Raw genomic sequence first — 22,404 nt, forward strand, 5'->3', positions numbered from 1 at the left:
GCAGCGGTGTGGTCTCTGAGCGCTTACTGGCCATCGGTTGCCTGGTGACGTTTCTGGACGTGGCCCCAGCTCTGCAGGGGAGGAGCAGGAGGTGGCTGCTGGCAGAGCCAAGCTAGCATCTCTTCTGCCCCTCCACCAGGCTCTTGCGTCCCTCTATGATCTGCTGCACAGCTTCATGGTCATCCAGGGTGGTTAGGTCCCCGAGCTCGCTGGCCTTGTCCTCCACAATTTTCCTCAGCACTCGCCGCATGATTTTCCCCGAGCGTGTCTTGGGCAGCCGGTGTGTGACCTGTGATGGGGACAAGCAGAGCTAAGCAGAGCTAAGGCTAAGGGTTGGCCAGGGTGTCAGGGTGGGCACTGGGCCAGCCTCTGTGTGTTACCTGAATGTACTCTGGAGCTGCGTACTTGGCAATCTTCTGTGAGATGAGCTCCCGCAGCTCAGCAGCGAGAGTCTCCTGCGTGTAGCCACTCTCCTTCTTCAGCACCACAAACACATAGGCTCCTGGCAGAAGGACCACCAGGTTAGAGAGCACCATGCCACTGAAAGCCTGCTTGCAGCTAGTGCCAGGAGAGGTCCTTTTGTGCTGGTAGCCTTGGGGGATGCTGTGTAGCCTGAGCTCTGAGTTCTTTTGGCCATGGTGCTGCTGCGACCTTGTGCAAAGCCCTGCTGCTCTTGTGTAGGCTTCAGTGGCCGTGCTGAGACCTCCACTAACATGCCATGCAATGCTGGCACAGTGTTGCCACCAGCAGTGGTTGTGTCAGTGCCACTTCCCCCTGCAGTGCAGTAGCCCTGGGAGAGACGTTTCAGGGGTAAGAAAGGAAGCATTTTACCTTCTCCCTTGATCTCATGTGGGTAGCCGATAACAGCAGACTCTGCCACTGCCACGTGGTGATTCTGGAAGAGAACAGGGCTGGGGTTTGGCTGGGTGCTTTTGACAGGCTGGCTGCCTGACCTGGCTTGCCTGTTGCAGCCCACAGGAATGCAGAGAGATAAGACAGGGCCTCAGATGGCCTCTGCCCTTTTTCCCTTCTTGCTTCAGCAGATGTGTCTGAAAACTACTGGCTACTTCAGGCTTGCGCCTTCTGGACCCTGTTCTGCACCTCCAACTTACTCCTCCAGGTTGCTCCACCAGGTTCCACAGTCTTTACTGGCTTACATACTCCTCCTTAATGTGCCTGGCTGCCACTTTGGGATACACCCACTTAGAGCATTAACCTTACCAGGCTTTATCCCTCCCTTGCTGCAGGGGAGGGGGCAGTGGGGAAGCTCTTCCCTTAGGCAAGCTGTGGGTCCAGCAGCAGCAGTGCACTTCTGCATAGGCAGCTACAGCAGCAGTGCACTTCTGTCTGGAGTGTTTCAAAGAGGTTTCCTTCAGCACCATCAGTGTACCTTCCTTGTTCCCTCAGATGGCCTTACCTCCCACCCACACCTCTTACCACAACATCTTCCACCTCTGCAGTGCCCAGCCGGTGCCCGCTGATATTGATGATGTCATCCAGCCGTCCTGTCAGCTGGTAGTAGCCCTCCCTGGTACGATAAGCTCCATCCCCAGTGAAGAAGAACCCTGCAGCAACCAGAACCACGCCATGGACACTTGCTGTGAGCTGCTCACCAGCCACACTCTCACCTCACCCCCTTCTCCTCTCTTTTGGCATCAAGACTCTTTTATTCTGCTCCTTCCTCAGCTGCTCAAGGTGAGCAGTTGTAACACTCATCAGTTGGTCTTCTGCCTCTGTTGGTACCTGGTCTCTCATCAGGTTCCTTCCATCATTCTGCAGTGTGCTGGCCAGGAGCATTTTACCCCAATACATGGACTCTGTGATCCTGTTGCTCTTCCCCTTTGCTTTCCATCAAGACACACACACACACCAGGACTTGCTCAGTGCCTCTGGGTGAGTGACAGAAGTTGACAGGGTTTGCAAGAGGTGCACCAGGAGGCATCTCTCTGCTTGAGAGGACTGGGGGCTGAAAATAAATCTGCTGCCCTAAACCCACGTGTGATCCAAGGAGAAAGGTTGGTGAGAAGACCCTTTCCTAGGGCAGTGTTGAAGGTGTTGAGCATGGGAAGAAGAAGGGCCTCAACACTGTGGAGGGTCTGTGGAAGAATGAAGCAGCAGTACAACTTTTCTCTAGTCTTGTCTCTGTGCAGAAAACCAGCAGGCAGACCCAACCCTACCCAGCTAAACACCTCTGCAGTCACTTGCCCCATGTTTGCCTTACCTGGATAAGAAGTCAGATAGGTTTCCAGAAACCTCTTGTGGTCATTGTAAATGGTTCGTGCCATACCTGGCCAGGCTTGTGAGATGCACAGGGCTCCAGAGATGTCATTTTCCAGAAGGACATTGCCCTGTAAAACAGGTTTTAGTAACCATGGCTGAGCTACATGGGCTGTTTGGGTCACTGCCTATTTAACAACCCTGTGATGGAAATGCCAGGGAAGGCAGTGAGCAGAGGCCTGTGTCCCTTGGCTCAATCTCTCCTGGCAGATGTCTGCATACCCTGGTGGGATGCAGGGTCCCTGCAGGGAGTCTGGCTGTTCCTGCCCTGCTACCTCACCTTGGGGAGACATGCCAGGGACCCCAAGCACATCTTGTCAGGTCAGAGAAGCCAGCCAACAATGCAACATCTTTCCTATGAGGACAGACTGAGAGTTGGGGCTGTTCAATCTGGAGAAGAGAAGGCTCCCAGGAGACCTCCCAGTATCTGAAGGGGGCCTACAAGAAGGCTGGGGAGGGACTTCTTAGGGTATCAGGTAGTGATAGGACTAGGGGGAATGGAACCAAACTAGAAATGGGTAGATTCAGATTGGATGTTAGGAAGAAGTTCTTCACCATGAGGGTGGTGAGACACTGGCACAGGTTGCCCAGGGAGGTGGTGGAAGCCTCACCCCTGGAGGTTTTTAAGGCCAGGCTGGATGCGGCTCTGAGCAACCTGATCTAGTGTGAGGGGTCCCTGCCCATGGCAAGGGGTCGGAACTGGATGAGCCTTGAGGTCACTTCCCACCCTAACACTTCTGTGATTCTATGATCTGCAGTGGTTGGAAAAACAGCTTCCCTGACAGTCCTCTTTCAGTCTGAAAAAGGGAGCTGTCTAGCAGAGGTGAGCAGAAAAGACATGGGCACAAATCTCCACTCCCATCAACAAGTACCCACGGCAAGTGCCTGGGCTGTGGGTTATAAAGGTACCTTCTCATCCAGGAGAGAGGGGCTGATCCCAAAAAAGGGTCTCATAGCCATGCCTGGGAGAATTTCAGCTCCAGGATTGGAAGGACGGGGTGAGATACAGATGCCTCCTGTTTCTGAAGCAAAAGAAACTCTAATGCTCATCAAAGAAGTCAGGTAGCACTTCTTGGCCAAACAGCCTTAGCCCTGGCCCTCACTGCACTCTGCTGGACCACAGGCTGGGGCTGGGGTTGCCAGAGCTGGGGAAGGCCCTTTGCATAAGGATGATCCTGCTCATTTAGTTAGCAGAGATCTGCTCCTTAGCATCAACTCCCCCACATTTCTCCATGTTAGCTTTAAAGGCCATTTCTTGCATGTTTTGGTGCTCATGGCCCAAATTGAGTCATATATGGACCAGCATTGCTCATACAAGAGTGTCCATAAGAACCATCCCCACTTGTCTAAAAAACCTCAGCAGGTTCCTCAAAGTCCAGGAGAGCAGAAGCTGAAACAAGGGTATGGTGGACTGAAAAGTTGTAACCCAACATAAAATTGCCAGACCAGCTCAGATGGAAGGCAGTGAAGCTGTGTTTACAAGCAACACTAAAATCAAAAGATGAAATGTGATGAATATGTACAAAATATACAATATTTACATACATTGACAATAAACAGCACAAGAACCCTCCCCTGGTCAAAACCAGGGGGCTACCAACAGCTTCCCCCTCCCTTGCTCCCTTCCCTCCCCCTGTACATAGGACAAGAGAAAGAGCAGAGAGCTGCTGTTAATACTTAACCACAGCAAGAACGCATTCAAGGTCAGCAGAGCCAGCAGAAGCACAAGTGAATAGAATAGAATAGAATAGAATAGAATAGAATAGAATAGAATAGAATAGAATAGAATAGAATAGAATAGACCAGACCAGACCAGACCAGACCAGACCAGACCAGACCAGACCAGACCAGGTTGGTTTATTCTATTGGTTGGAAGGTTGGAAAAGACCTTTGGGATCATCAAGTCCAACCTATCATCCAACACCATCTAATCAACTAAACCATGGCACCAAGCACCCCATCCAGTCTCTTCCTAAACACCTCCAGGGATGATGACTCCACCACCTCCCTGGGCAGCCCATTCCAATGGCCACTCACTCTTTCCATGAAGACCTTCCTAACATCCAGCATAAACCTCCCCTGGTGCAGCTTGAGACTGTGTCCTCTTGTTCTGGTGCTGGCCAACCGGGAGAACAGACCAACCCCCACCCCCAGTTAGTATCTGCCAGAGCGAGGAAGCCCAAAAGAGAGGAAGTTAGTTTGTATAAACTAACTTTGTTAGTAGTCTGACCTTTGGGATTATTTAGACCAAGCTACAACTGGGTAGGTTTAGACTGGGCATTAGGAAGAACTTTTTCCCAGCAAGAGCGGTCAGGCATCAGAAAAGGCTGCCCAGGGAGATGGTTGAGTCACCAACCCTGGATGTGTTTAAAGGTGGTTTGAATGTGGTGCTTGGGGATATTGTTTAGGGGTGAGCCTTGTAGAGTAGGCTTAATGGATGGACTTGGTGATCCTGAGGGTCTTTTCCAACCTGAATGTTTCTGTGATTCTGATTTGCCCTTTTACACCCAATGGCAATTTGTTTACATTCTATCAGTTTCTATTCAAGATCTGTGGGAAAAGTTCAAGGTACAGCCTAAAACCACCGGAGAGGGTCTGTATGCATCTCACCAGTTTGCCACCACGTGTCCACCACTGGGCACCGTGTCTCGCCAACCACGCGGTAGTACCACTCCCATGCCTCCTTGTTGATAGGTTCCCCCACTGCAAGGGGGAGGAAAAGAAAAGGGTATAGAGCTGAAAGATCAGGTCAAAGACACGTGTCACAGAATCACACAGAATCAACCAGGTTGGAAAAGACCTCAGAGATCATCAAGTCCAACCTATTAACCTAATAGCTAACACCTCCTGACAACTAAACCGTGGCTTCAAGTGCCACATCCAATCATTTTTTAACACCTTCAGGGACAGTGACTCCACCACCTCCCTGGGCAGCCCATTCCACTGGCCAGTTACTCTTTCTGTGAAGAGTTTTCTCCTCACCTTGAGCCTAAACTTCCCCTGGCACAGCTTGAGACTGTGTCCTCTTGTTCTGCCACTGTTTGCCTGGGAGAAGAGACCAACTCCCACCTGACTAGAGCCTCCTCTCAGGAAGCTGTAGCGAGCAGTAAGGTCTCCCCTGAGCCTTCTCTTCTCCAGGCTGAACAACCCCAGCTCCCTCAGCCCCTCCTCATCAAGCCCCTCTCATCAGCCTCATCCTCTCTCAGGGCCTGCTTGCAGAGGCACCTCCAAATAGTGCAGTCTTCCAACCTCCCGCTTCCAACCGCTGCTTCTCTCGGTGTCTGTGGGAAGAGGCACAGCCCGGTGCCCAAGGGTTTGGCACTTCAGCCCATGCCAGCAGGAGTTACCTGAGCCGAGCACTTTGAGGGAGGAGCGGTCGTGCTTCTTCACCCACTGGTCGCCGTACCTCAGGAGCAGGCGGATGGCGGTGGGCGCCCCGTAGAACTGCGCAATTCTTAACCTCTCCACTGTTTCCCAGTAGCGGCCTGGAACGGAAACCACCTGTGAGCATCCACACAGGGCCTCCCAGCCCAAGACCCGGGTGGAGGGAGAAGAGGTGAGAGCAAGGGCTTCCTGGCTGTGCCTAGACCCTTGGCCAAGTTTATCCCGTGTTGGGAAGGACCAAATCAGTCCAGGAGCAGAAGCAGCCCCTTGTCATCTACATCACCTAACTCTGCTGCTTTTCCTGATGCAGGAAGGGACAGGGAGAAACAGCTTCAACCAGAGGAACCCTTGCCCTTGTAGCTCAACTGTAGACAGCTCATGGTCTTCTCCTGCAGCAGCAGAGCCATTGCAGCCACCAGCTGCCTACCTCATGTGGGTCTTGCAGGGTGGCTGTCACAAGTCCCAGCTCCTGAGATACACACTCACTCACCAGGGTTAGGATGGACAGGAGTGCTCTCAAAAAGGACTGTGGTGCCACCGTTGCAGAGGGGGCCATAGACCACATAAGTGTGCCCTGTGATCCAGCCGATGTCTGCCACACAGCCAAAGACGTCCCTGTCCTGGTAGTCGAACACGTACTGTGTGAGAGAGGAGAGGCAGTGAGGAGTACAGCTGGAGCCTGCCCTCACACCAAGAGGCACAGTCAGGAGCAGTGTATCCCCTCTCAGCCCTAATGCTATTGCAGCCTTGCATCTTCCCATCACCCCTGCAGAGGCACCTTCCTCCTGCAGAAAGGTTTTTTAAAGCATCAGCAGAAAAAGCCAAGATTAAATGTCAGGTGCTTTATGAAGGAGGAGACACTTGGGGAAAGCAAACAAACCAACCCAAACAAAACCACCAACACACACTCCAAAACAAACAAACCAACCCAAACAAAACCACTAACACACACTCCAAAGCAAACAAACCAACCCAAACAAAACCACTAACACACACTCCAAAGAAACAAACCAACCCAAACAAAACCACTAACACACACTCCAAAGCAAACAAACCAACCCAAACAAAACCACTAACACACACTCCAAAGCAAACAGCCACCCAAACAAAAAAACCCCAAACAACAAAACCCCAAACAACCAAAAAATGAACCACAACACAGCCAGATTTGCTGTTTTCCAAATGAGAGAGCTCCAGCCTTTCCTTCCTTATGCTAGTGTCCAAACAAGGCTGATTCAAGTATCCTGTAGCATTAATACAGGAGAACTTTCAGGGTGAGGATGGTCCCCCCCACACCTACATAACCACATGGAAGGAGGGGTGTTGCAGAAAAGGGCCATGTGGTGGAGGACAGCGTGAGCCAGCCCCAGGCACATGCTCCAGACACACAGTAAGTGTTCAGCAAACCCCTGAGCTCAGCAAGGAGCCCAGTGCAGGATTACTGAGGCAGCAAGCAGAGGGACTGTGAAGGGCCTCAGCCCACAACTACCCCAGCTTACTCTCAGGAGTTGGCACCTCTCTGCCTCAGCTGGGTGGGCACAGCTGCAGGCAGGCAGAAAGCAGAAGCTCTTCTTCCACCTGCTGCTCTTATTCCTCAGGAGACCTTTGGCTGCAAGGCTGCAGCATGAAAGAACCAATACCTGCTCTTTGCAGGGCAGAACTGAGTGCCATCAGACTGGCAGCAACACATCCAGCTTCCTCAAGCATTCTCCTTCATTTCCTTTACTCAGCACCAGGAAAGCTCTCCAGGGCTCAGTCTCCCACTAGTCTATCACTTTCTGCTCTGGCACCTGCTATTTTGGACCTTTCCATCTCTTCCTGCAGCTCTCTGTCTGCAGGCTGACAGCTGGAAACTATGGGGCCTCAAGTACTCCAGGGTGCTTGTAACAGAAACTGCCCCTGCTTGCTCTGTCTCTTTTTAACTGAGCAGTGAATTATGGCAGCAGGGGTCTGCCTCATCCAGCCGAGAGATCTGAGCATGCCAGCCCTGCGTCACCGTTGCCAGCACTCCTGCTCTAACATGGCCACATCCTGCTGACTCCCTCTATTGCCGTCCTGGAATGGCATCCCTGGCTCTCACAAACCACCTTTGATGATCTCAAGGGGATTACCTATCATGCTGGGCACAGCTGTACAGACAGCTTAGCTTCCAGGAAAACCAAAGGCTTCCACACACCCCCTGCATATATCCCAGGATGTTTGGCCTCCAGCACTCGCAGCTGACGGAGAAGACCCCACCAGCCCTGAGACTGCTCATAGAGTGTGTGGTCTGAGGCACTGCTGCAGCTCCAGCCACACACAGGAAGAGACAGACTCAAAGTTAAGGGACTGTTCAGAGAGGAACTCTCTCCTGAGGTACTCCATGTAATGCCTTAGGAAACGTTCCTTGCAAACACTCCTGTGGCCAAATGCAGTTCCACACTGTGCTCAGCACCCTTTTATTCAACTCTTAGAGTTTGCTTTGGACATGCTAGAGGTGAAAGGCTTTTCCCTTCTCAGAGAAGACCTACACTCTTCTGATATAGATCTTTTGTCTAGAGGGCACTCACCAGCTTTTACACATATCCTCTCAGAAGCACTTTGATCTCCTGTGTTGGGATAATTACACATAAGGAAAGCAAGCCAGAGGTTTTAGGAACAGATTGGCTTATTCTTCCTCACCTAGTAATACAAGATTGCCCTTGTAAGGCTGAGCATCCCACTCTATAGTTCAGTCTAGGATAGGGCAGTGAAAAAAGGAAGCAAGCCAAGAAGGTAGCTCAGAGGACTATGTGTTTGGGAAGCTGTGCTCTGGAGCATGTACTGCTCTTTCCCTCTGCCTGTGGGCAGATGTGCTTTACTGGGCTGATGCCATAGGAGGACCTCCCAGAGACTTTGCTCTAAATCAAGGTGATCTCAAGGTGCAACAAGGCAGCACATCTATTCCCTGCACCACCCATGAACTGCTAGATCCATTACCTTGTGTGTAAGAGCAGCAAACAGCAAGTAACCAGCCTGGGAATGAACCAAACCCTTGGGTTTGCCAGTACTGCCTGATGTGTAGAGAAGGAACAGCATGTCTTCACTGTCCATGGCAGCAGGCTCACAGGATGCATCCTCCTTCATCATCTCCTGCAGGCAAGAGCACAGCAGTTGTCTCTTGGGGTCTCATAGTCTGTCCTGTGTCATCCCTACACCTGGCTGCACATCTCTCCCCAAAGCTTCCCTATGAGCACCTTCACCAGCTTGCTCCCCCAGATACCATCACCCTCTCCTTGCTTACAACCTGAACTTTCTTCTGCCTTGCTGAGCTGGCAAACTCCTCAGTCAGAGCAGACCTGTTGAGTAAGAGGAAACTATTTTTACTCTGCCCCTGCTCTGACTGGGGCAGAGGTCATCCAGGAAGCCTTTCTAGCACTAAAGGCTTGCAGAACGGATGAGAAGAGGCAGGAAACCTCTGCACAGCTCCAGGGAGCTAACAGAAGTGCACAGCAGGAGCTCACCTCTTCAGAAACAGTGCTCCATGCTGGAAGCCTGGACATCCTGTGTGCCTCAAGTAGTGGGCACATGAGCAACCTCACCGCCCGCTTCTTTGGACGCAAGATGCCAGCAGCTCTCACTGAGGGTGTCAAGTCACAGGATCACAGGATGTTAGAGGTTGGAAGGGACCTTCAAAGATCACTGAGTCCAACCCCCCCTGCCAGAGCAGGACCATAGAATCTAGCACAGGTCACACAGGAACACATCCAGATGGGTCTTGAAAGTCTCCAGAGAAGGAGACTCCACAACCCCTCTGGGGAGCCTGTTCAGTGCTCTGTGACCCTCACAGTGAGGAAGTTCCTCGTCCTGTTGAGGTAGAACCTCCTGTGCTGTAGTTTATATCCATTGCCCCTTGTCCTATCCCAGGGTGCAAGTGAGCAGAGCCTGTCCCCTCCCTCTTGACACCCAGCCCTCAGATATTTATAAACATTTATTAAAGCCCCTCTCAGTCTTCTCTTCTCCAGACTAAAAAGCCCCAGGGCTCTCAGACCACAGAGTGTGACCAGTGCAGTGGCAATCCAAAGCTGAGCTCTCAACATGTCATCCCATGTCTGGATGTTTCTAGCCCCTGATTCACCTTACTATGCACTGTGGATTGCACTTCCTGCCCCTGACAGGGCTGGTGCAGTGAGAAGAGCCACAGTTATCCATTCTGGCAGCTCCTGGGAGAGTCCTGAACTCATGTGCAGCTCCAGTTGCCACTGCTGCTGCAGGGCAGCATCCCCACACCATGTCAACACCAGCAAAACTGTCATGACCAGCCAGGACCCTCTCTTCACCCCGTGTCCCCTCTCCCAGAGTGGGCACATTGTCCAGGGGAAGTGGCAGTAGCCAGGCAGCCTCTCACCTCTTCCAATGGCACGTCCAGCGCTGTCATGGGCACCTTGCTGTCTGTCCTCATGGAAACCAGAACCCGTTTCACTCCTGGGCACTGCTTCACAGCCTGGTCCACTGTCTTCTTCAGCTCAATGACCTTGCCACCTCTCAGAGCCTGGTTCACTGTGATCACTGTCTCTGACTGGGCTGTAGAAGGCAGAAGAACCACATAAGCAGCTCTGCCCCTCTCCATCAGACACAGCAGTTTGGGTCTACCACGACCCTGCACCTCTCCCTCTGTGTCCCTGCCCTGTTGCTCATTTCCTCCATTTAGCAAAACCAGCAGCTTTCATCTTTGTTTTCCATTCATTCATGCCTGTGTTGCATCCCCTCAGACAAGATTCTGTATCCCAGACTTTCAGTACCTTGGATGAAGGAGAGAACCAGTCCATCCCATGGGTTGGAAGATGTTTAGTGAAGTCATACAGTTTTCTGGGGTGCTAATCCCTGCTCCATGGCCACATCATGGCAGGGCAACTTCACAGTATCACAGTATCACTGTATATTAGAGGTTGGAAGGGACCTCCAGAGGTCCAGCCCCCCTGCCAAAGCAGGATCACTTAGGGTAGTGAGCACAGGAATGCATCCAGGTGGGTTTTGCAGAGAAGGAGACTCCACAACCTCTCTGGGCAGCCTGATCCAGTGCTCTGTCACCCTCTCTACAAAGAAGTTTCTCCTCATGTGAGGTGAAATCTTCTACGTTCAAGGTTGAATCTGTTGTTCCTTGCCTTATTACTGTGCATCACCTTCAGTCAGCCCAGGGTCTCTTACCCAGAAAACCTTTGCCATCAGCACAACCCTGAGCTCCTCAGCTGCTGAGCCAACAAGCTCAGCACTGTCCCCCTGTAACCCACCGGCTCTTACCATCCCGGATCCTGTCTGCTAGGGACTCTGCGCTGAAGCCAGCGAACACCACAGCGTGCACCGCCCCGATGCGGGCACAGGCCAGCATGCCAGCCACTGCCAGCGGGCACGGGGGCATGTAGATTGTCACCCTGTCGCCACGCCTCACTCCTTGTCGTTTCAAGGTGTTGCCCAGGCGGCACGTCAGCTCCAGCAGCTCCCTGGCCAGAGAAGCAATGGCACAGTTGGAGGCTTTCCTGCACGTCTTACCGCTGTGCATAACGCGGGAGTTTTAGGCTGTGCCTAGAAAGTTTCCCACAGGTCCTGAGCAGAAGTGGTAGAGTGTAAACAAATTACCAGTGGATGTAAAAGAGAAAATAAGGATAGGGTCTAAATAAACCCCTTGGCCTGGTCTCTAACATAAAGTTAGGTGTGTAAAGTAGCTCTGCCTCTTTTTGGCCTCCTTTGCTCTCTGGCAGACACTAGCTGGCTTTTGCTTAGCTGTTGCTGACCTTGAATGTGTTCCTGCTGTGGCTAAGTACTCACAAACTACTCTCTGCTTTTCACCTCTTTCTTTCTCCCTTGTAGAGGGTAGGGGAAGGGAGCAGAGAAGGGGGAAGCTGTTGCTAGCTCCCTGGTTTTGTCCAGGGGGGTTCTTGTGTTGTTAATAAACTGTAAATACATGTCAATATTGGGTATTTTGGACATAGTCATTGCATTTCATATTTTAGACTGCAGTATTGCTTGTAAATACAGCTTCATTTCCTTTCATCCAATCTGGTCTGGCAATTTTATGTTGGGGGGTAATTTCAACCCACCACAGCATAAAGAGGGGGTGCTTCAGAGTCATAGGTATGCAGCTTACATCACTACACATCCTAACCACTTCTCCCCCCCCACCCCCCCCATGCTAGATGTCAATGGGAGAGCTGTAAAATGTCAGTGGGAAGCAGGAGACAGTCACCAACATGGGCAAGTATTTATGGACAAGAAAGAAATCAGAATGGCCTGGTTACAGAGCCTGACAGTCTCACTGGCCAGCATGAGGAGCAGCCACTGGCAACTCCTCTATTTCAACAAGCCCACAAAACCTCAGCTGACTTCCCCAATGACTTCTTATCAGCCTGCACGCTGGAGCAGCACACTACCCTGCAAAGCTGCAGGCTACACATGAGAAGTTATATGTCTTCCCCATGAAAACAGGGCCTCATGCTTTGCTAAATCTGGGGAGGTCAAGACCCACCAGCAAGAACAACAGCCAGAGTAAGGTGGTGAATAAAACAGTGCCTCTCCTGAGATGCATCCCTCCCAGAAACCACGACTTGGCTGTCATTGGCATTTCACTGACTCTCCATGGGCTCTCTGTGCAAGGAGACTGGCAGAGGTGGAAGGTCATGGCTGTCATGTGAGGTGTGGACCAGAGAGGATGGAGGGACTTGTTCTGTGTGCAGAATGGATTCTGCAAGGCAGACTTGGAGAGCAGGCAAACTGAGCTGGAAGGTGAGAGGCTCAGACCAACCCAGCAGGGTCGGATAAGCAGTACCCCCAGAAAGCCAAACCCAGCAGTATTGCAGATGTATGCACAAGCATGGGACTTCCCAAAACTCAAGTGACTTCTCTTGTAGACCATGCACCTGCAAGTTTGGACTCTAGGAACCTTCCTGGGAAGGCACATGTGTGACTTTCCCATGTGTTCTTACCTACAAGTATTGCAGCACTGCTATGTGGGGCTTACATCTGCCTTCTCAGCTGGGCACGGACCTCTTGAGACTCAGAGGGGTAACTGGGAGATAGGCTGAAGTCTCAAATCAGCACAGGCAAGCCAACAGTCACCATGCTGTTGATCTATATGTGGAGAGATGCTGCATCCTCTCCTGAAGCACGTGAGTGAGTCAGCCCTGTGCAGTGCTTGTGCATGCTGCAATACATCTCTTGTACATGCTCAGGGTAGGTACTGACCTGTACGTGACCTGCACCTCTTCTCCTGGCTCATCTTTCTCCCAGATTAAGGCCACTTTGTCTGGGGCTACATGGACATGTCGGTCCAGACAGTTCACTGGAAAAGATGACCCAGTCTCATTGCTAGAGCAACCCTCAGTGCCTCTTCACTCCCATAAAGCCAGCACTGGCAGTCCTGTTTTCAGGTTAGCCAGGGTTGTGTGTGTGTGTTTTCAGCATTAGCCTTGTATATCCACTGAAACAACTTTGGTGGATACCACCCAGCAGATCACAAGCACTGTCCCAAGCCCACTACAACTCCTCACCTCCCCAAGACCTACTAATCCCCACTATCAGCTTCCCCCTTAATCACAACCTAAGGTAGTCCAGCGCAGAAACTGCCCAAAGTCCCTTTGAGGTCCCATCCCCAGTGCTTTGGCAAACATTAACTCAGCCATCACTCCACCCAGCACTGCTTTGAAGTTGCCTGTGGGGTAGACTAGAGCAGTTTTTCAGTAGTGGTGCTCTTAAATAACAAATGTAGGATGAAGTGAAGCTCTTCACAGGAAGGCTGCAGGGGGCATTAGTCCATAGAGGAAAGCCAGGGCCGGTAGTACACAGTCTCTGGCTTTCCAGGGACATAGTAGCCTGAGGCTTTGGCTGCAATTTCCCCACGCTGCTGGCAGCTGCAGCTTTCTTAGAAGCTTTGTTCCACTCCATGTTTTCCTCAAACCTACTCCTGAAGTCACGGGGTGGTGTAGGAGCCCCTGTTTGTGAAGCAAAACGCCTTAGCTTTTTTTACTGACCATTTGGAGCTCTCCAGGAGAGAAATAAACACACACAAAGGGAAATAGTAAGATCTCAAATCCTAAAGGCAATTGAACTCCTGCTCTCCTGCCCAAATGTGTAAAACCTGTTTTCCAAGAGGCTTGACTCATGTTTTGAACCGAGACCATCAGTGCTGTGAGCAGAACAAAGTGTCTTTCCCTAGTAGCCCCAGCCCACAGAAGAGCCTCTCATGGCTGTGGGGACCTTCCTTGCTCCTGTGTTTTGCTCTCTGCAGAATGCACACTGCCCTTGCTGGACAGGGATAGCCTAGTGCCTGCTGAATGCGTGGGGTTTGGTGCTGTTACCTGTGGTCCTGCTGCACTGCTGCGACATCCATGGAGGCTGAGAAGGAGCAGCCTGGCTCCCAGAACACCCCAATCCAGCTGCAGCTCCTCCAGGGAGACCTGGCTGCTCCCTTAGGACCAACCACATCCTTACAGCCACTGCAGGACCAACTGAACCTTTTGGGGACACCTCCCCCTGCCCCCTTCACACCAACCACCTAACTCTCTGCTCTTCCAATCTGTTACAGAGGCCCAAGCCCTTCCCAGACTGGAGCCCACAGGCACCTGATGATCTCCCATGTCCATCTCTCTCCTTACCTGACACATTCAGCTGCCCTCCCAGGAACCAGGAGATCTTGCCCTGGCGCAGATCACAGTCCTGGACAGAGTGGAAGGGGGTGATCCAGGTAAGCCGGCTCCTCCCCAGCACACCCCAGAAAGCATCCCCCTGCTCCACTGATGCCTTATACAAGCCTTGGTGGTCCTTGGCCCCGAGGAAGGCGGCAGCTTCAGGCATGTAGGCAGTGAGAGGACCGTGGCTCCAGGCTCGTGTAGCTGCCTGCCCAGGGAGGCATCTGGGAGCCTGAGGAAGAGCTTTGGGGCAGTAAATCCTGGCCAGCAGCCTGGCTATCATTGCAAGGGTGCCTGCCTCTTACCGAGGAGATGAGTGCCTAGAGCCCTCACAGATACTTGGGACACCCAGCCTGGGGGAAGCTGGATCTACATCACCCTGGGCTGACTGGAAACAAAGCAGCTCTCCCAGGCAGAGAGCCTGGGCACCCTTCTTCCCTGTCTCTATCCTCTCCTCCAGACCACTAAGGCAAAAAACAATTCAGTCCCTTTAAGGGAGGGGAAAGGGGTGGGTTGTACAAATATTTGACTGAAAATAACCTTCATGCTAATCTGAGTCCTGACGGCTGCTCTTGAACAAGAGCCAGGTTCAGCAGGTGCCCGGGTCAGGCTCTACCAGCTTGCTCCAGATCCCTCTGCTTTGCCCTCACTTGTTTCCCTCCCACCTCCCTGTATTCATCCCCCATGCCCTCTCCTCCCACAGCCCCCTGGTTGCAGCCCTCCACCCAGGTCCTCTCCCAGCCTCCTCATCTGTTAGTGTCCCACCCATGCTAGGACTGGGTGATAGGACCACCCCCTTCACAGAAATAAAGGCCATTCCCTACAGAGCACTGGGCTGTGCTATCTTCCATGGGCCATGGAAGATTTTTCTGCTGTGGCAGTCTGCTGCAAGAGGGGGATATGGTATCATCCCACATTTCATTGCATCCCATCCCACCTCACTGCTGGGTGGCTATCAGCATGGTCAGGCTGGGCTGGTCTCTCTGCCTCCTCTCACACACTTTAGTTTGGTCTGCAGCTCAGAGTGAACTAGGAATACTCAATGAGGACATGGTGGAGCAGGTGGTGGTGGTTTAAGAGAAATGATGCAGCCCATCATCTCAAGCTGAGACCTCCCACCACCCACTGAAGCAGAGAGGAGCTGCCTCCCTGCCTTCCAACAGTTTTTTTTCTGCCTCACTTTCCTTCAAGCTCTCTACAGGTAGTGGGGTTTTTTTTAAGACAGAGATTAAAGGTTTCCTGAATTTCACTGGCCAGATTCCCTCTCTTCCTAGGGAGCACGAGAGCAGGAAAAGCCTCTCCCTGCAAACAGGGCTGTTCTCAGCTGGGCACACTGATGAGATGGACTGCTGAGATGAGAGAGTAGATTTACTCTTTGCTCTTCATAGTACAAAACTACTCATGGACTGCAGGGCTGATATGTTTGGTGAACAGGCTGGACACCAGTATAGGAGACATGCACTATTTGATGGCATGTGCACTCATCCCAGACTACACACCTAATTTGTACTAAAGCAAGATGGATAAAGATCCCTCCAAAGAAATGCAGTCCTGTGGTCTTGCAGCCCCTCCACAGAGTCAAGCCCAAGCAGCCTCATCATTCCACAAGGAAAGTCTCTCATTTCCTATTCACGCCTGCTCTGCTTTAGCCTTTTCCCCTTGTAAGACACCAGCTTTTTCCATCAGACCATCCTCAGATGCCCTCAGAAGGATGGGCAAATCTCAGCTCCTTCCCTGATAACTCAGTGTGGGCTCCTACTGCTCCCAAATCAGACCTCACCTTGCTGGAAATCCTTGTCTGTGCCCTTCCCTCTCAACGAGCTCCCCTGCACTTGCAGGACCTGCCTGCCACCTCTGCTGCTCAGACCAGCTGGGCCCTGCAGCCTGCTCCTGGCAGAGAGGCTGAGCATGCCCAAAGGGCTGCCTGGCTCTCTAATGCCAGGGTGCAGGTGATATGAGATGACCCAAAGCACCGTGGCTGCTCTGGATGCTGAATACATAGAATATAGAATACATAGAATAAACCAGGTTGGAAGAGACCTTCAAGATCATCGCGTCCAACCCATCAACCAATCCAACACCGCCCAAACAACTAACCCACGGCACCAAGCACCCCATCAAGTCTTCTCCTGAAAACCTCCAATGATGGCAATTCCACCACCTCCCCAGGCAGCCCATTCCAATGGGCAATCACTCTTTCTGTAGAGAACTTTTTCCTAACATCTAGCCTGAACCTCCCCTGGCGCAGCCTGAGACTGTGTCCTCTTGTCCTGGTACTGGCCGCCTGGGAGAAGAGACCAACATCTGTCTGTCTACAACCTCCCTTCAGTAATAAGGTCACCCCTGAGTCTCCTGAAGTGGCCTGTTCTCTGACCAGCTGTATGCCATGGTGCCTAACTCCCACCCCAGGTACAAGCAGACCCCTGTCAGCTTTGTCTTTCACCTCAAACGGAGACCAGCATCCAAGCCCTATTTTCTCCATCACTGGGTGGGGAGGAAGGTGCAGACCTCTCTCTGTGAAACCTGGGAGCTCCCACCTCTCTCTGGCTAAGGTCTGACATCCAGCCCCCTCTGGTTTTGGCTGAATTCACCCTCCTTGACCATTAGTGACTGGACTTGTAGGCAGTATTCCTGTTTAGTTTTATTCTTGTTCATATTTTTACAGAAAATGGCACATAAATCACAGATGCTGGATGACTAGAAGTTATTACAGCTCCATATCTCAAACACCTCAATACTGAATTATTTTCTCACTGTATATACATTATTTACACACCATGGGCTATCATCTAACACATCAACCAACTGGGAGACAAAGACAAACAGGGGCTGGATGGAGGGACTTAACCTTTGATGGAATGAAAACAATAGCTCTGGGGAAAGGGTGCTCACAGCTGAAAGCAGGACAGAAAGGGTCACCTGGAAGCCACTGTCCTACAGTTTTTGAAGGGGGGAATAATGCCTTACTGGAGTGGGGAGGTGATAGTACCACAGAGCAGGTTTGGCTGCATGGGTCTGGGTGTGCTCTTGTAGGGCTGGCTGGGAGACATATGTACACATGATGGGATGTATCAAGGTGGATGTGCATGGCTGTCATTCCCTTTAACACTCAGAGGGGGAGCTGGACAAATTTAATTCAATAAATACCTCGGGCTGATGTTGTTGTCTCACCTGGAACAATGCGGTCAGTAAATCAATTCACCACTCAGCCCCTCTGCAGGAGTGCAGGGCTTTGGTGTTCAGGGCAGAGAAAGAACCAACTGTGGTGGCCAGCCCTGCAGGAGCCAGCAATATGGACTGGGATCACCTCGAGGTACCAGGAAGGGCCAGGGTGTCATGCCCGCAGGTTACACCTGCCTCTCCCTGCCAGATGGAGGCAGAACTCAACTGCTCTAAAGCTGCAGCCTCTTCCCAGCAGACCTCAGTGCTGGGCATGGAGATAAGGGTGGGAAGTGCAAACCAGCCTGGATGGCGAGTTGCCATTTCATGCAAACGTTGCCACGGGCTTGTCCTGTATGGCCTGGGCCAGAGGCAGAGGTAATGGCTGTGGGAAGGTGGTGGGTCTGCCTGGGGCACAGCGGAATGGGGTGCCAGGGGAAGGAGCCCGGGCAGCACTGGGAAGAGATGTGCACCAAGGAGGGGTATGGTGGCAGGGAACAGGCTCACGCCAAGATGACGAATGGGGTCTAGGGCTGAACCAGGAGAAGGGAGCCCCAGAGATGGTCACAAGTCCAGAGGGACCCAGAGCCTCAGTGTCTTCTTGGGTGGCAACAATGATGGGACGCCCTGCAGTCCCCCAAAATGAAGGGAAGGGGGAATGAGGAAAGCCCAGCAGAGTGGAGGAGCAATGGGCAGGGATATACTCAAGGGGAGCAGGTTGAGGGCACCCTGCCAGTCAGTCTCAGATGCAGAGACCAGGGTCCTGCTCCCCAGGCAGGGGAGGCCAGGGGACCCTGGCAGTCTAAGGGGGAACACAACTCCCAGAGGACACAGTGTCTGTCAGGGCTGGCTTTCACTGCCTCTGCCTTCCTATATCAGCTTCTCCTCCTTCTGTGATGAGTTCAACTTCTCCGTCTGTCTCTCATCTTCTGCCTCTGCTGCCTCCTCCCCTGTCTCCAGCTTCCTTCCTGGGGCCGGGATGTCCCCAACGATGGTCCCCAGGACTTTGGTGCTGTGCTCCTGAGCTTTGGCCCTGAGGGCAGCAATGCTGTTTTCTCTCAGTTCCTCTTGGGAAATGGTGGTTTTGGGATCCGGGCCCCTCTCTTCCTTGTCACCTTTGTCAAGCTTGGGCAGGGCCTGGCGCTCCACCTCCGTCTTCCTCCCCGCCTCAGCCGCTGCCTCCAGAGACTTTTTGTGCATCCCTAAAAAGAATTGTTGGTATTCGGGTTTAGAAAAGCGCCTGGGCATGGGAAAGCCATCTTGAACTGAAAACAGCAAAGATAAAGAGAGGCCAGAATTAAGGAAAAGCAGAAACCCTCGCTTCACACAGCAGTCACTGCGAGTCGCTTGTTCTGGCCCCCTGTGAGGGCAGCCCAGGCAAGAGAGCTGCCTGCTGGGGCAACCCAGCCCCGGCATCCATGGCCCTGGGGTGTCCCCAAGGGTCTAGAATTACTCTCCCCTTCTTTTCTTTCTGTGAACCTAAAGCTAACTTGTCCCCACTCGGGGACAAGGGTCTCAGACAGCAGCACAGTTGCCTGAGCTTCACTGAGGCTGGGGAGAGAGATCCCTCATTGCCTATTCCCTGTATCAATGTGCTCTTCACACAACCCACCCCTTTGCCTCTCTGTTTCACACAGACTGAAGCACAGGACAACCTGTCATCAAGAAGCCAGACACTAGTTTTGGGGCAGAACCAGCCTGAAAGGTCAGAAAGTAGGAAGCAAAGAGCAGGAGCATTGTAGAGTAGCTGCTACCTCCGTTGTCTGCACAAAACCCAAGCAAAACCAGGCAGAAAAGTAGCTCCCCCAGGTGCTGAGAAAAGGAGGAGGCAGCAGTGTGTTCCCACTGGGACCTGGGGCAAGGAGAGTGCATTGTGGGTCCCAGCACTCCCACAAACTATCACAGGGCTGCAGGAGCAAGACTGGGATGACTTTCCGCCTTGGTCAAGGGCTGGAGCCCTTCTTCCGGACTGGGCACAAGGGAGGCTTGTGCCATATAGAAGTCAAAAGCTAAGGCCACCCTAAGCATGAGGGTCAAATTCCTGACCCAGCCAGATCCCACAGGTCAGGATCCAAGAACCAGCAGAGATTTGAGGTGAGCGGTCAGACCTTATTGAGGAGAGCCGTTGGGGGACTGAGAGGTGGAGGCAGTGAGGTTCCCCCCGCCCTCTGCCCATGTTTTCAGCATGGCTCTGGTTTCATCCTCACATTCCCCAGTTTCATCTCCACACACTCGCCATCCCCCACCAAGGCAGCTGCTCTCTTACCCAGGAGCCAAGGGGCGCAGGACTCCATGATGCCATCCTTGGCAGACTTGAGGATGGACTCGGGCAGCGGGATGGAGTGACGCACCATGGCACCGTAGAGCCCGTACTCGGCCATCACGCTGCTCCTGCCCCAGCACTTCTCCCTCTTGCGCCATTTGGCCCGGCGGTTCTGGAACCAAACCTGGGGTGGGTGACAAGAAGGGACATGTGGTTTGGTTGTGTTTTTTTTTTCACAGGAGAAGGTGTTTCAGTTCCCTTCCCACATGTGCTTGTGCAGGGAGATCAAGGCAGACATGTAGATACTAATTTCAGAAGCACTGCGGCCTCTTCCCCCTTGCAGCAGTCACTGGGTATCTCTCCTTCCCTCCCTCCCTCCCTTGCAGGAGCAGCGAGGGCCAAGTGTGAGAGCAGGTCCCATCCCTCTCCACAGGATGTAATTAATTTGCCATTGCAGTGTCTTTTTCTAGTGGCTTTTGACTCTCGTGCCTGGGATTCTCTTTCATTATTTACTGGGTGTCTGAGCCGCGGCGCAGGGCTGCAGGCAGCAGTGCCTGCAGGGAGGGCTGGGATGGGAGCGGGTGCTCGGGAGAGGCAGGAGAAGAGGGAAGCTGATCTCTGAGCATCGTCCTGAATTCCCAGTTTGAAGAGCCCCTCATCTTCTCAGAAAATTGGCAGAATAATCTCTGAGCTGTGACCTGGGGGGCAGCGAGCAGAGAGGCGGGCGGCGGTGGTGGGGGGATGCTCACAGAAATCTATTAGCGCTCTCTCTCCGATTTCCATTCCTCTTGTCTCCCTCGCCCTCCTCCCTCCCCGGCTCCCCTCCCTTCCCGCCGAGCAGAGGCATCAGCTTTAGATGAAAAATTGCTCGAGGTCTATTCAGAAGGAGGCAAAGGAAGAGTCAGCCCCAGGGGCAGCCCAGGCCTGATTGAAAAATAAGTTAATTTCAGTTTGAATCGATGGGCCTCAGGCACTGAAATATCACGGGAAATTAAAGCAGCTGGTCCCTAGGGAACCGCGCCATTGACCTGCGCTAATTAATGCCATGGAGTTACCAGACCCCTCTCCGAGAGGCAGCCCCTCCCTCCCCGCGGACACCCCAAACATCTCCTCATTTAACTAATTAGACTCACAGAAAATTGGGTGTTAATTTGTTTAGGACTTTTTTTTTTCCCCTTCCGCCCCCCCCCCTCCCCCCTCCCTTTTCTCTCCCCGCCCCCCCCCCTCGCCGGGAAGTACACGGCAGAATGGAAATGAATGGCGGGGTCTCGCTGGCAGATGGATGCTCGGGGTCACTCCGCAATCTTCTCCGACTTGATTGCTTGATTAGGTCGTTAGCACATTAAAAAAAAAAATTGCTTGCCGTCTGGCGCTGGCCTGATGAGTGGGATGAGGCGGGAATCGCCTGGGTAATTTATCTTTTTATACTGCAAAGAATTTGATTTCAATCTGCAGATATATGGAGGTGCCTTTGACACCTGTTTAACATTACAGAGCTGACAGCTTAACCCTCTCTTGTCCCCACTGCCGTAAGGGGAGCTCAAGCTGAAGTGGGGATCTGCCCCAGTCCCCCAGGGCTCTGCCAGGGGGACCGAGAGGCTGATGCCGCTGGGTGATGTCCTGCTCTCAGCTGGCAAGGCAAGCTCACCTCTTCTTCCTGTGCAGAGGAGAACTGCCCAGCACAGAAGCCTTACGAGGACAGCTGCAGGGTAGGTGGGTGGCTTGTTAGCGACAGCCAGCCTCGGCCGTTCCTGGGAGCCCGGCCAGCGTGGCCCCACAGGGAGCTCCTGCAGCGTGGGTGGGGTGGTCATCCCAGCGGCTGTGATCCCGGCTTCTCCCAGCAGAAGACACTCTGCATGTCAGAGGGGATGTTACAGCCAGGCTGCTTCACCACGCAGTTACCTCCTCTGCATGGCAAACAGCCTGGTTTGACACTTCTGTGCTGTCGATATGTAATCCCTGGACCACGGAGGTCTGTGAACCCACCGGGGCCGGAATAACGACCCTCAGGAGCGCACCGCCTTCTCGCTCCGCTTGCTCTTCCATGCCTGCTTGACACAGGGGTTTGCTCGGTGGGCAGGCAATAGGGCGCCGGCAGCCTCTTCTCTCCAGGCTCCCCCCGCTCCCAGCGCCCCCAGGGCAGCGATGGGAGGGAGCTGCCTCAATGCCTCTGCAGTCTCAGCGCAAAACCCAGTGGTTTCTTCTCACCCACCGGACAGGGGCGATGGGGCAGCCACCCTCAACACCTCCGCGCTGCAACGGGGCAGCTCGACCCAATGAAGCCAGGAGAGGGATCCTGACCCTTCAGCCCTGGATAAACCAATACAATTACACCCCTCGCTACAGAGCTCCTCCCTAGCTCCCGTGGCTTCAGGGAGAAACTCCTGCTCAACCCAAGGTCCAGCACCTGCACACCTGCCTCGGGGGCTGCAATGATACAATTCCAGGTACCCAGAAATTCTTGCAGGGCTTGGTTCTCCACAGATGTTTCTGCTTCCTGGGATCCCAGCCAGGAGTAAGTTTTTCCATCAGGTACCAAGTGGGCAACATTTTACACAACATAGAATTAACCAGGTTAGAAAAGCCCTTCGAGATCATTGAGTCCAATCTATCACCCAAGACCATCTAATCAACTTAACCATGACACCAAATGCCTCATCCAGTCTCTTTTTAAACACTTCC

The 22,404-nt window shown here is 52.8% G+C and overlaps 2 protein-coding genes across 3 annotated transcripts in view; both read right to left on the minus strand.

The window, feature by feature from the left end:
* Positions 1–36: 36 nt before the first annotated feature.
* On the minus strand, positions 37–14,639 carry LOC104308242 (acetyl-coenzyme A synthetase 2-like, mitochondrial). The gene is made up of 14 exons (XM_054162043.1): positions 14,268–14,639; positions 12,859–12,955; positions 10,921–11,120; positions 10,028–10,203; positions 8,620–8,772; positions 6,152–6,299; positions 5,625–5,762; positions 4,888–4,980; positions 3,187–3,299; positions 2,222–2,348; positions 1,438–1,565; positions 832–895; positions 381–502; positions 37–289 (listed from the first exon to the last, which is right to left on the minus strand). Exons 1-14 carry the CDS (start codon positions 14,581–14,583, stop codon positions 113–115), a joined length of 2,052 nt encoding a protein of 683 aa, XP_054018018.1. The 5' UTR covers positions 14,584–14,639; the 3' UTR covers positions 37–112.
* Positions 14,640–16,928: 2,289 nt separating this feature from the next.
* Positions 16,929–22,404, minus strand: part of VSX2 (visual system homeobox 2) — a 28,867-nt gene continuing 23,391 nt past the window's right edge. Inside the window, exons 4-5 of one of the 2 annotated variants that reach the window (XM_054162038.1) lie at positions 19,726–19,906; positions 16,929–18,724 (exon numbers count right to left, since the gene is read on the minus strand). In XM_054162038.1, the coding sequence (XP_054018013.1) occupies positions 18,330–18,724; positions 19,726–19,906 (576 nt within the window). In that variant the 3' untranslated portion in view covers positions 16,929–18,329. The remainder of the gene's footprint in view (positions 18,725–19,725; positions 19,907–22,404) is intronic. The other variant, XM_054162039.1, reaches the window with a different exon arrangement.

The sequence above is a fragment of the Dryobates pubescens genome, chromosome 5 (genome assembly GCF_014839835.1).
Source record: "Dryobates pubescens isolate bDryPub1 chromosome 5, bDryPub1.pri, whole genome shotgun sequence".
Classification (NCBI taxonomy): domain Eukaryota; kingdom Metazoa; phylum Chordata; class Aves; order Piciformes; family Picidae; genus Dryobates; species Dryobates pubescens.

Coding starts and splice junctions, on each gene's coding strand:
- LOC104308242 (XM_054162043.1), bottom strand. CDS start 14,583: ATGATAGCCAGGCTGCTGGCCAGGATTTACTGCCCCAAAGCTCTTCCT. Junction 10,204..10,920: donor AGCAGACAGGATCCGGGATG/GTAAGAGCCGGT, acceptor TGCCTTCTACAG/CCCAGTCAGAGACAGTGATC. Junction 3,300..4,887: donor GGACACGTGGTGGCAAACTG/GTGAGATGCATA, acceptor CTTTTGCTTCAG/AAACAGGAGGCATCTGTATC.